The sequence below is a fragment of the Ictidomys tridecemlineatus genome, chromosome 14 (genome assembly GCF_052094955.1).
Source record: "Ictidomys tridecemlineatus isolate mIctTri1 chromosome 14, mIctTri1.hap1, whole genome shotgun sequence".
In the NCBI taxonomy this organism is placed as follows: domain Eukaryota; kingdom Metazoa; phylum Chordata; class Mammalia; order Rodentia; family Sciuridae; genus Ictidomys; species Ictidomys tridecemlineatus.
Window position 1 is genome coordinate 16,970,848 of NC_135490.1, and position 14,385 is coordinate 16,985,232.

General features: G+C 38.8%; 1 protein-coding gene across 10 annotated transcripts in view; it reads right to left on the bottom strand.

The window, feature by feature from the left end:
* The window catches only part of Marchf1 (membrane associated ring-CH-type finger 1), a 712,326-nt gene that overhangs the window by 10,070 nt on the left and 687,871 nt on the right, over positions 1 to 14,385 (bottom strand). For all 10 annotated transcript variants that reach the window (XM_040293440.2, XM_040293424.2, XM_078030953.1 and 7 more), the window contains one exon: positions 7,421 to 7,568. In XM_040293440.2, the coding sequence (XP_040149374.2) occupies positions 7,421 to 7,568 (148 nt within the window). The remainder of the gene's footprint in view (positions 1 to 7,420; positions 7,569 to 14,385) is intronic.

A 14,385-nucleotide genomic window follows, 5' to 3' on the forward strand; every position in this document is an offset into this window, starting at 1 on the left:
GCACTGTGGACAAAGAAAAACAGATGGACATCACAGTTTGTTCTAGACTCTTTTTGAGTCTGATTCTGGGCAAGATTTTTCTTACCCAGTGGGAGAACCTGGAGTGTCCAAGATTTTGAAAGAAAAGGTAAAAGTAGTTGAGTTGAGAAAGTAAAAGTTAGAAATTATTTTTTCACAGAAAAAAAACAACCCACATTTACCTTATCCTATTCTTTATTGGTGTTGGATCAGGAGACATGGATGGTGCTATTGGTTTCTCCTTCAGGAACCTGAGACTGAAGCATCATCTATAAACAGGACCACTGCAACCAAGGGGCTATTTATAGTACTGTGTTTTCAACATCACTACCAGAAAACCCCTCCTTTTTCTTTCCCTTTTTTTAATACTGGGGTTGAACCCAGGGGTGTTCTACCACTAAGCTACATTTCCATCCCTTTTGTATTTTTTATTTTGCTGCAGGGTCTCATTAGGTTACTGAAACTGGTCTTCAATTTGTGATCCCCCTGTCTCAATCTCCCCAGCCAGTGGGAATACAGGTGTGCTCCGGAACACCTGGCTGGCTAAACCTCCTCCTTTTCAGCTAAGATATACCCCAATCCCAAAATGATTCAGACTTTTCTTCAGTCTCTTTGCAGGTCACATCTTAATAGGATTTCCCATAGTGTGGTTAATGACTTTTTAAAGATTTGTTGTTGTTGTTGGAAAAATCCATACTTACTCCTGAAAGGTATGGATTTTTATTCCTAAAAATCAGCTATTTAGTGGTTATGCTTTTATCTACCCTAACTCAGGTAACTATTTCCTTAAGGTATCAGTTTCTTCATCCTTGGTAGCTTGTTGCAATTACAGTTCCCAATTGGCACAGGCCTCCCTGTACCTTGGGTATGCAGTCCCATATTGACTCTGGGCTTTGCCATGTGACTTGCCTTGGCCTATAGGACGGTAGCAAACAGGATAACATCAGAAACTTTACAAGTGTTTGCATATGGTGGTTTTGCTCTCCTGCTGCCCTTTTAAACATTGCAACTGCCATGTGAAGAAGGCAGGGCCATCACACTAGAGATAACACACACACACATACACACACACACACACACACACACACAGCTTAGTTGTACCTGTCATAGCCCGGTCAATAGAATTTCCACTAGCAGATGTGTAAAGGGCTTGTCCTTGCCTCTGTCACTGCTGGCTGATACCTCAGCTCTCTGCAAACTCTAAATACCTAACTGACTTCCAAAATTGGGAGTGAAATAAATGCTTGAAGTTTTAAGTTACTAAATTTCAGATTTTCATTTATTTATTCTTTTTTTTTTCTTTTACAGCAAACGCCAACTGATACAACATTTTAAAGAGGAGGTAAACATGGTATCTACTCCTATGGTTCTTAGTGGGTCTTAAATGAGTTATTAGGGCCTGTCACCTCCAAACAGCTACATAAATGTGAATAGTTGTTATTGCCTTTTTCTGGGTGATTTAAATGCTACAGGTTTTGGCTCACTGAGCTGTAGATTTAAGAGCAGAGCTGCCTACTTCTAAGATCTTTCCAACTTTGCTGGAACCTCTGTGTGTTCCCCTTGACTGCAAGTAATGAAAACCTACAGAATCTAAGGGGGAGAAGTCCAGTTAGCTACTAGCCAGGCTGCTAGCACTTAGTGACTTCTAGATGTCCTCATCATGTGACCCTGGGCATCCCTTCCAGTTGCAATTCTGTTCCTCAGGAGAATACTTCAGAAATCTCACTAAAAATAAACTAAAATGTCTTTAGATACGTGTGGAGTGTATAGTTTTATTGTTACCTGTTAGGCAATATTTATGCCAAGCTTTCAGCCAAATGACAGTGGCTTGGGAACTGAGGTGTATCTGAGGGCCCCTTTCAGATTCATTTATTTTGCAGCAATATTGTTTCTTGGAAAATATATTTCCCTTGGTGATAATATTGTGTCCTCATCCTCTCCACCAGAGGCACAAAGGCTAGACACCGTAATAACTACTCTTTTGATTTCCCTTAAACTCCAATTGGGTAAGCAAGAAGGTCCCAGGTGGCCATTTATAGTATAGATGGAGACAGCATCAATTTCTTATTTTTTCATCTTAACCCCGGGGGTCTTTAAGATCTCTCCTAGCATTTAAATTTGATTTCTCAGTTTCCTGCTTATCTTATGTAGCAAAGCATGGGACTGGAGACACCTGGAGTGTGTCTAAAAGCTTTTTTAAATCACCAAACAGCAGAAGAGAAGCTGCCTCATTTAATAGCTGCAGGGACAGTGCATATTTAGAAAACATATATCTCACTAGAAGTTGGAATATCTTTGACCGAGTGCTTAGGTTATGCAAAAGGTGTTACACAAAATGTATTTGTAAAAGGAAGTGTGTGTGTGTGAGTTGATTTTCTCCTGGTTGCTTTTCTCCAGTTGGAGAAATTATTGAATAAAAACAACTCTGTTTCACATATCTTTTCCTTAATTTGTTTCAATATATGAATAAACATATATGATAAATATGCATTATTTATGGATACACATTTCAGTTTACCTGATGCAAAGTGCATGATTTCTGAAAAAAAGTCATACAAAGAAACTTTAGAAGGCACAAAATCTAACTTGCTTAGTTTCATAGAAGAGGAAACTGTACTTCAGAGAGATTAATGATTATTTTGTTCAAGATAGCTAGTCATTGACTAGGACAGAACCAGAAGTCTCTTCTTCAGATAATTATCCCAAGACAGTGATTGTTATATTTGGGTTGTTCTTATCTGCTAGAGTCAGCCACAGCTAGAAAAAAAAAATGTTTGAATCTCTACTAATACCAAGGTGCTCTGAGAATGAGGTGGAGCCCCTGCCCCGGAGTTGCTTAGAGGCTCACAAGTGAGTCAGCCATGAAAATAAAAGTAACTCATTATGTGAGCATAAACCTTGTGGTATATATTTTTAAATAAATCTGGGATAACTTTAAGATCTGCACCTACAGTCTCCTTGACATAGGTTAAGCATCCCACATCTAAAAATCAAAAATCTAAAATGCTACAAAATCCAAAAATTTCTGAGAACTAACACAATGTCACTGTGGAAAGCTCCACCCCAGTAAATGGGCTGCAGCTGAAACACAGGCCCACTAAGCATACTGAACAAAGCTGGGTGTCTAAGGTATAAAAAACACAAACATTTCATGTTTACACTTGAGTCCTATCCACAAGGTATCTTGTGGAAACTCTTCTGAAATTTGAAAATACCTCAAATGGATAGTATAAATTGTTGCTTTTTTTTTTTTTGGTTGGTGTTCGTGTTTTGTGTTACATTTTTAACAAACAAATAATGTATGAGAACATTCTTCTAGAACCTGTAAAGAGAAGGCAGGAAGAACAATTGTTGCCCCAATTAGAGTCAGTAACAAGGGTGATTTAGAGTGTTAAAATTTTCAAGTTCCATATGTTTCATTTATTTTACTTTATTTTCTGTCATCACAGGGGAATGAAAGAGTGGAGTGCGAGAGCCATCTGGGGCATCATGCATTTTAATCTAAAAGAATAACCCTTCTCAAACATATGGAGAATATTTTTTTCTCCCAGTATTGTCATTACAGCTCAAAAATTTTGCTGTTTTATATTCAACCTCAGTTTTGGTTGAAAAGGACAATTTGTTCCTCTCCAATTATTTCTGAAGGTTTTCCAAGATAGATTTGAAATATGTTGACCTTTAAATTATGTGTTGATTTTTTTTCCTAATAACTTTAAGCGTAAATTCAGGATCAACACAGTCCCAATGCCAGAGGAAGATGAACATAACAATGATTCAGACAGATGCCCATACTCCACTTAAATATGTGCATGGGTAAGTAAGGTTTCAAACAATTTGAACATAAATCCAGAGGGTACTCTTTACACATGTCACTGTGGCTTTCATATGTGGCCTGGGAGCCATCCCACTGGCATGTGACTCTGCAGAGATAGCCATGGGCACCATTTCTTGATAAACACCTGGCTACCTAATTCAAAAGCTTTAAACACTGAAGATAAAAATGATGTCATTTTTTAGTTGCCTTTAAGAAACTGAAAGATCTCTAAATTATATATAATGTATAATACAGTGTGTCTGCCCTAAGGGACAGTCAAGTGTGAGACAGTGGACTGAGATCCAGCAACCACTCAAAATTGAAAAGAAAATATTCAAAGAAAATTCTAAAAGGAAAGTAAAAGGGGGAAAATCTCAGGTACAAGGAATTCATACCTCATCCTTCCTTCTATGACATTGACTGGACCAGACCAACTGCCACCTCCCAGAGGCAATGAGCATGAGATATGTGGTGACAGGGACAAATATATCCCCACCTGTCTGAGCAGGTGAGGGGACTCAGATAGTTAAGTGCATTAACATGGTAAATCACGTGGCAGGACAGATTCTCAACATAGCTGCGTGACAGGAATCACATAAGGGATGATTAGACTGAATCTGTGGGGATAAACCACAGGTTTTATGGTGACGTAGAAACTCTACAGGTAATTCCAGTGTGCAAGGAAGACGGAGAGCCAGGGTGGGGCCAAGTGAGGGGTGGTCCTGGAAGCACATGGCAGGGCAGTGGCTCTCAGACATCGGAATAACCTGTAGACTTTTAAAGTACAAATTACCTAATTGCATCCTGGGATTCCTGATACAGTAGTCTACAAGAGTGAGAGGTTAGTTAGAATCTTTATTCACGTGTGTGTGTGTGTGTGTGTGTGTGTGTGTGTGTGTGTGTGTGTATCTCCAAGGGATATTGACACTTCTGTTCCTGTGACACATTCTGAGAACCACTGTATTGGGAATAATTATCCTAGTTTGTAGAGTTGAACCAGGTTTCCCACAGAGACTGGTATTTACATGCCAAGGCTGAGTCTGGGTTAGGGAGGTATTTGAAATATTTAAGTCTTAACTATGTGCAGTGGCAGTGGACAAGGAAGCCGTTTTTCATAGAGGGCAAAGCTTAGCAAGGGTCTGCAAGTAGATCTGAGGAGCAGAACAGATGTTCACTCTCACTGGTGACACCTGAGTCCTGGGGACAGCAGAGTCCCATAAGGAGTTTGGGTTATATATTAAGATTATTGGCTAAATGGGGATAGGACTTGATTTGATCTGTGGTTTGTAAATTTGCTGTGATTATATAACCAAGCATGAGTTGAAGATGGACAAAATTGGAGAAAGTCTAGGTAAGAAGTTTTTGTACATGGTTGGTGTCAATAGAGAAGGAGACGAATGGACAGATTCTAGGGGCATAAGAGGCAGAATAAATGGGATTTGATGATCGATATAAAGAAGAGGAGGACAGATCAGGAATGAAAGCCTGAGATGTGGATTTGGCTGCTGGGTACAGTGTTGCCTCTCCCACAGTGTAGGGGTGAGGTGTGGGGTTGACCATGAGTTTGGACACAGTGAGGTTGGGGCACCTATAAGACCTTCAAACAAAAGTGTCCAGGAGGCAGGAGGATGCATGGAGCTGGCGGCTATCAGCATAGAAATGGCAGCTAAGGATGTAAGAATAACCAGGGGATGGAAGAATGAGCAGGGAGACAGAAATGTGGCAGGGCAATAGGTCTCTTGGGGACTGGAGATATCTGTTGGCTGAAGTTGAGATAAACTGAAGCTGAGCTGAAGTTGTAGGATGAATGGTCACATCTCACATGCTTCAGAAATACAGCTAAAATAAACCTGAGGGGTTTCTTTTGGATGGGTTATGAGGGTCTTAGCGGGGATGAAATGAGACTGCTGCTTGTCGATTCTAGCCTTTCGCCTTCCTTCCATCCCTCATCTGTGGCCTGAGGAGAAGAGCCTGCAGTCTACTGTGACCAGGCCAAGGCAGGGGCACAGGATTGAGGCCACATTGACTTAGGGAAAATGCATGGCTCTCCAACACTGAGCACCACATTAGCCACAACAGGTCTCTACAGCAGGTCTGCCCTGGGTTGCTAGAATGCAGGAGTCCTAAGGTAGTACATTGGGCGAAATTAGATGGGGACGAGTCTGCTTTCCCATCCACACAGGACTACCTGATTGCGGTGTTTAGGGCACACTTTCAATAATTTGGCATGGGCCAGTACCTATGGCTAGAGGGAAGGGGTTAAGGAAAAAAAATAAGAAGAAGAAAGAAAGAAAATAAGAAAGGTCTTATCCTCAGGGAATTTATTTAATCATGTGAATTTAATATGACATTTGAAAATCAATAATCTCTGGAACAATGTATAATGTAGTTGCAAACAAAGTAGTTTGATATAAATGATAAAGTATATAAATGAGTTAATCCTGAACAAACAAATCAAAACCAGAGGCTCTGGTCTGCCCGATTTTCTGGCCTTTACACTTGATTTAGCAGCGTTTGCACTCTTTGGGGAAAGGACAGTAGTAGGATCTTCAGCTCTGTCCCTGGCTCTTGCTCCTCCCCCTCCCCTTGAAGTACATAAAGGGCATCTACAGCGCATGTTGTGGATCCTTACAGTCTAAATACAACCCCGTCTGCATGAGTAAATACAAGGGAACAGGATAGGCAGGCTCTTCTCTTTTAAAATTCTTTTCTTTCTTTGTTCTCTCACTGTATCCTACCTTCTTCTTTCTTTAGTTTTTCTATTTTGGGGGATAGCATATAAATATTTTTCATAACTCTTATAAACTCAAAATATACCATCTGAACAATTTCTCCTTTCAAATTCACAAGGAGAAATTGTTCAGATGGTATTGCGACTTGGGGCATGGGAGTATTTTTCCCTGTTTCACCAGCCACGATTTAGGCATGTACTGCAGCCACCACCCAGTGAGAGAGAGGACGGCAGGCTGTCTTCAGAAGTGAATGCAAATGATATTTTACAGCCACGGTGCTTCCCATTTTTGCTTCTGTTGCAAATGATCTATCCATTTTAAATGTAAAAATACATTTTGAAACATCTGTTTTTGTAGTCTTGACACCAATCTTCACAATCGCATTGGGCATAATTAAAATTTTAAACCATGGTGCTAATCCATGCTATCACATTATGTAGTACTAAGAAGCTATAACATGTTCTCTACTGGAATGTCATCTTATTCATGCATAAAAAGAAGCCATGAGTAGGGTGGACTGAATACAGTTTAAAATCCTTCCATTTTTAGTACTGTTCGCCTTTTCCTATCAGGAAGAAGCTGATCCTTTTTCTACTCTTGGAAAACCTGAAGGGGCAAATGTCATCTGTGAGTTTCTCCCTGCTAAGTTTTATATGAACTTGATACATCTCGTCTCACTTCAGCACCCTTTGTACTCGGTGCCTTCTAGTCAGAGTTAATCCAGGGAGTCATAACTGCCATCACTGGCTTTATTCATACGTCAGCACAGCTAAACCCAAACCGGTCAACAGCTTCCCTGCCCACGTCTGGGTACAGTCATTAGGATCCAAGAGAGGAGAGAAAAGACCGCTCTTACCATTGTCATTGCCTTGCTTGATTTCCTCCGCCGTCCTGTCTATCAACACGTACAAAGACCAAACCACACAGGTGATGGCGATGACATGGAATGTGACAGAGCAGAATATTTTTCTCCTTTCACTTGTTGTCATCTGTAGTTTTTCCCACTGCAATTAGAAACAAATTACACAAAACTGAGTTTATAACTAAAAAATTAGGCTTTGGTTTTTATTTCCCAGACATCGGTCACAAATGGAAGGAAAACATATTTTTGCAATTTAAGATTACACTATTCAAATAAGTCATCATGTTTGGAGAACCATGAAATCATAATAAGTTAAAGATATAAAAAAATAAAAAGATGTTGGATGCCATGGCGCATGCCTGTTCTTCTAGCTATTTTGAAGGCTGAGGCCTGAGGATCACAATTTCAAGGCCAGACTCAGAAACTTAGTGAGACCTTGTCTCACAATTTTTAAAAAGGGCTGGTGATGTAACTCAGTGGTAGGATGGCCCTTAGTTTGTATCTCTGGTACTGCAAAAATAAAAATTAATTAATTAATTAATACAAACAAAAATAATTTCCCATTTTCCAAGTGAATTAAGTCATTTTTGTTTTGCTAGTCTGTGTTGCATTCTATAATACAAATGATATACTTTTAATATTGTACAAGTTTTAGAAAACATTTCCTTTTAGGTTTCGGCCTATCACCTCTTTGTGGTACTAGATTACAAGTAGTGACAGGTAACATTGTCTTCTTATTATGATATGACTTTACATAGTGTTTCATTCTTTTTCTCAGGGGTATAGGGTATTGGGGATTGAACTCAGGGGTACTCAACCACTGAGCCACATCCATAGTCCTATTTTTTTTTTTAATTTTATTTAGAGACAGGGTTCTCACTGAGTTGCTTAGCACCTGGCGTTTGCTAAGGCTGGCTTTGAACTCGCGATCCTTCTGCCTCAGCCTCCCAAGTCCCTGGGACAACAGGCATGTTCCTGGCTAGTATTACATTCTTGAATGTGTGAATTTAATGGGTATTTGAATGGCTGATTAATAGTTGCAAGGGAGAGTCAATGTTTTCTGTTCACAACTCTTCTAGAAAAACAAAATTTTAATATCCAGGCCATAGAAGACAATCTGCCAAAGCCCTTTTCAAAGTGGCCTTGATTTATTGCTGCCAGGAGAGTTGTAAATTCTGGGACAATCATTGTCCCTTAATCACACTCCTCAAAAATTGAGGGGTGCTCTCTAAGGCTGGGAGGCTACGGGTTGGTAGAAGAAGTGAAGCTTGTGTGAGGATATGTTTCCCATAGTGGGAAAAGTAGCCTCTCAAACTTGGATGTTTGACATGCATAGCGTCACTTCATTTCCATGTTAGGAATCATGTCTTTATTTTGCCTTACTGTATTCCCAAAGGAAAATGAAATCACTATGATTTTATTAGCTGTGAACGAATATGCAAAGCTCTTAGTAATTCAAGATTCTTTATATTATTATGCCCTTGCTAAAGCAAAATCTTTAGAACTTGTTAAGACCCTACCCCAGCAACACACACATAGAACTTGATGCAGGACTTAATTAAAAGCAAGAGGGCATCCATCATGTTGCAGAAAGTCCTGGATCTGCCACCAGCTTGAGACATGACTGACATTGCTCACTCACACTGGGCCCCACTTAACTCATCTTCATGAGAAGTAGATTTTGGCAGAGGTATGGCAGAGAGGCTTCCTTCACTTCTTCCTTTGTTAACAGGCTAATTCTACTAGGGCCGACCTTATGCCCAGCTAAAAGCTGCCTTTCCAACCTTGTTGGTAGAGGTGCACTTTGGCTATTTTCCACCAATGAGATATGAGCAGATATTTACAGGAACATTGAGATTTTGCTCCTGGATATAGGGATTATTCTTTATTCTTTGCTTCATAGGGGTCTATCAGAGCTAACTGCCCATTTACACTCCTTCCTGTACTCTTGTATCTTCTGTATTATTCTAATAATGGAGAAATCTTACTAACGTCCTAAGAAGTAAATACACATTTCAATCTACACTCTGTTTTGAAATAATCAACAACCAATTGAGAAGATTTTAGCATTGCTTTGGCTTTTATCGAAACTTCACATCATATCTGTGAAAGATTACTTCTTAAAATCTTGTTTTGACATTTATTTATGGCAATGTTTATTTGAATAACCTGTATAATCATAGAATCTTACCATCTGGTAAGAGCATTTTGTGGTTTACCACTTACTAAATAGTCCTTGAATTACCTCAATATTCTGTATGACCAATACAAAAGGTGAGGTGGTGCAGAAAAGCAGATTCAGCTGTTCAGATTTTTAAAATGTTCCAGTGTACGGGAATACCCTCAGTAACAAAATATTCCTACCAAGTGTATCCTCAATTGTAAAACTACCCATAAAAACCCTTAAAGATGAGGCTTCTTTTATCTAAGGAGTAATTTGATAAAATGGCTGGAACACATTATTTAAAATCAATGAACCTCCAATAGAAAAATATCAGTGGAACTGACGCAGATGGACCAAATCATTTGTAAAGATTCCTTCTCATTCCAGACAATAGAAGCTCTGAATTTATCACCTCTAACTGGCATTAGAAGTGACATTTTAAGGAGAAACGAAGTGTGAGGGGACCATCAACCTTTTCCATTTTATAAAGCTTTACAGAAACAATTCAGAAATTCACTACGCAGCGCACAGGTAAATGTGATGTCACAGCGCCCTCTACCTGGGGATTGTATTACTGCAGCCGATGTTCAATACACTACATCAAGGAAATCATTGTATTTATAAACTGGACATGTTGTCTATTCAATTTGCTATTTTATATAACAAGTTTCAATACTTTTAAAAATTTTTAAATTTGTTCTAATTAGTTATACATGACACAAGAATGCACTTTGACACATCATACATAAACGGAGTATAACTTCTGGTTCTTGTACATGCACACAGGGTAATAATGTCTGATTCATACAAGCCTTCACCATGAGGAATAGAAGGAGGAGGTAGGGAGGGATAGACAAAGCTGTCATGAAAGTACTGTGATTTAATATTTGTGTAATTGAAATTCAGTAGCAGCGCACAAAATATTTTGTGATAGGAAAGTGGTAATCTGAAAATTCACACAGCATTTGACTCCCTTCCCAGCTTTATAAAACAAAGTGTGGTTTCTGCCCACATTAGCATGTGCATGATGTTACCATCGTTATACCTCTAGAGGGTGGGGTGTCAGGGGAACCGCTTTGGATTCTCAAAGTCTTAGTCACAACCTAGTGACTAGATGGTCACCAGATAGGGATGAGATGGACCAGAGTCACGACCATCGGCACAGCAGCAGAATCAGGATGCTAGTTAGAGATGAAAATTCTTGAGCTTTGCTTTTGAGATGACCATATTGGCTTTTCCCACAGGGCACTCAGAAACTATGAACCTTGCCTCCTCCTTGATGAGGCCAGCCCCCTTCAATGGAGCAACTTACTTCTGCCTTGCCACCAGTGGGGCAGCAATGGCCACCGCCTTTCCTCTAGATTACTCAGACCTGAGCCAAATATTCAGTCCTCAAGTCTCAATGTGAAGGAGACACACATCTCTCCATCTGGTGCAAACATTAGAGAGCACCCCCTTTCTCAAGGTATTAGGGGGGACAGGGACACACCACAGCACACAAGCAGTCTTACAATGTTTTGCACTGCCCATTCAGTAGTTAACAAGTTTTCTTTTTTTAGTTACTCCAAATATTTTATTTTTCTAACAGTGATACTATGTAAATGGAAAAAAAGGTCAAAATGTAAATGGAAAATGTCAAAAAACACTGGTTGGTATTTAGTCTGAGAATTAAACCAACGCTCTCTTGAGGTTCAGAACTGATCAGTGACAAGACTTTTTGATTCTTCCAAGGAGTTCCTTCATAAGGCAGCCTTCTATCTAAACCTGCCCTGGAAGACAATTGAGATTCTGTCTGCCCTGTCGCTGAAGACATGTGGGTTAGGAGTAAACCTGTAATTGCTATCACACCAAATCAAACACTGATGAGGTTTTGAGATCAAGTTTTCTTGAAAATTAGCATCAGCTAAGGTTGCTTCAAATACCCCAGCACCTCCTACATACTTGGTCTTTGGGCTTAGACTTTACAGTTCCTGGGTTTGGGGTACCTATTTGTTGTTCTGGGCCTTTGCTCCTTTGTTGAAATCCTTACACAATAGAAAGAATTGGACAGAATTATGTTATTCACTCAGAAATATTAAACCAGATTTTTTCCTGAAAAGATTTCTGAACTGTAGTATAAATTGATGAAAATATTGTTTCTGTGAAATTTTTCATTTGCTCTAGCTAAATCTAACAATGCATTTCAGTGTGATTTTCTAAATTAAATTACTTGTATTTGTAGTCTATTCTAAGAGATAAATTTGAAAATACTGACTGATGAAAATGTTAAAAAAAAATCTTTGTAGAATGAAGGCAGTTCATTTGCACAACATTATAAACCATGAGGTAGGGACTACTTTGCCAAAGCCATTTGTTTTTTCCTGACCACTGTATAGGACCAAGAATTATCATGAAATCTATTGATTGATAGAGCAAATAATTGCCACTTGGTGGCACTAAGCCCCCATGGTAACTAGCAGAACTGGTTTCCATGTGCAGGCTGACCAGGCACTCCTGGCCAGCTGGCTGTGAAGGCTGTTTCATTAATCCAGCATCAAAGCAAATTCACAGTTTAACTGTTTAAATTTTTCTAACTCAGCTTGTCATATTACAGTGGGGTTTTGTCACTCGTGTGCAAAATAATACCTAGAACAGCAGGTATGAAATGCATTGTATTATCTACACATCTTAATAACATATGTTGTGTTAGAGCATAAATAAACCCTACAAAAATTCTAGAACCTTGGAGAAGTTCCTAGAGGATTCATTCCGGTGCAGCAGTATTTCTCAGTATTTGATTCTGACCAACACAAAGGGTAAGGTGGTGCAGAACTTGTAAGAAATTCAATATTTAGGGCTTTACAACAAATTTATCAAAGAGGAAATTTTGATGGCACAGCCCCTGTAATCTGAGTTTTAACAAGCCCTCGGATTATTCTCAAGCAAGCCAAAATTTGAGAATGACCTGTTTCATCAACGACAGTTGGCAGAACTGCATGGTGAACTCAGTGGATTCTATATTAGAAGTAGCACTTGTCACTCCTATCATAAACGAGGAGTCCAGGGAAGGGAAGAAATCAACAAAATATTCTGGTTACCTGACTGTGATATAAATATTTCAAATTGAAATTTAAAAACTCTCAAAATTCAATGAATTTATTTAAAATAAAATGATTGGTGTTAGCTCATTAATCACTAAAACAGTTTCATTTTTTAATTTTACCTTTTAAATTAGTGTTTAGGTAACATGAAGGCTTATTAAAACCTAATTGTATTAGTTACGATTAGTTACAAGTATTTGGGGACAGAACCAAACTATTGACTTATGGACATTTGTGAAGAATTACTCTTGAGATGTTAATGAGTTACCAAATTCATAGATTTGATCATAGTAAGTAATTTCTCCCTCAAATTGAATTTAAGAACACTAGAAGAAAAATCTGACTTGTTCAAGTCCCTAATGAAATTGCTAGAAACTTAATGGAAGATAGGAAACTTAAGTGAATTTATGCATGGAAATACAGAACATCACTAGTCATTTAAAAGAAATTTATTAAACTGTAGCCATTATCATAACATGGAACTTACAGCACCATATCCAAATGGATTCAGGTGTCCTTGCTTTACAGGTAACTGTATTATGTTGATAACATTTCTCAGGGATGAAGATGGGATTTTTCATGAGAATTAAGTCAGCCAGAGCCCCCCATCTATTTTTCAACTACATATAGATCTTTTCTGAATATTAAATCTCACATGAGGGAAATACAGTCTGTTTATGTTAGCTATTGGAACAAAGATAAGAAGGTCAAGTGAGTGAGTTATTTGCATATAGTAGGTAGAATCATCTGAAAGATTGTACATGATGTTTTTTCTTTTTCTGTTAGGAATGAAAAAATTTATCACAAGTTATACTAAACGCCCTAGTAACTTCATGTTCTTTTTGTGTAATTCAGAATGTTAAGATTCAATGTTTCCCTAAGAAATACTGTGGTGGATGACAGATTTCATAAGAGGTTAAAGACACTCAAATATTCCAAATAAACCAAGAACAGTAGCGTGGTGTATGTGATAGTCACCTCTTCCATATGATATGTGGAACACGGCAGCGGCCTCACCTGGACTTTCTTGAAATGGACCTGTGGTTGCTATACTGACTGCCTTTGTGAGGGCAAAACTTACAAAGTTACCTGAGAATAGATGAGTGAAAGAAATGGCTTTTTTCCTCAAAAGGTAATTAACTTTGATTTCTGCTCACAAATACTCTTAGTGTTAGCTTTCAGAGAAAGATGTTTGAGGCTGATATAATAGAGCTTTACTGAGAAGAGATCACATTACTTTGGGGTATTTATAACACCATTGAAATGGAAAAGTAGAGGTGTGAGAGCAGAACAAATGCAACTTATTACAAAAATGCCGAAATACCATTGTAAAGAGCTAGGAGAAGGTGTGCTTAATTAAAGCGACATAGCAAACATAAGTTTCATGGATATGCTGGCCACGTTAGCTTACCATATGAAGAATACATGGCTAAGAATTGTCATTCAGTGATGCTATTAGGTGTATGATGCAGTGTTGAAGCAGAGAGCCACGTCAACTGCCCACAAGAAATTGTCCAATTGTGAAGACACTAGTAGAGGCAAAGGCCAGAGAACATAGAAAACATTGGAAAGAGCAGTGGGGACCAGAGAGACCCTGAGTAGGGGCAGGAGGTTCGGCTGGTGGTGAGGAGAGGGACACAAGACAAAGTCATGTGGAACAGGCAAAGTAAGGGACCATGTGTTTGGAGAGGAATTGGAGCGAAGCGACTGAGAAT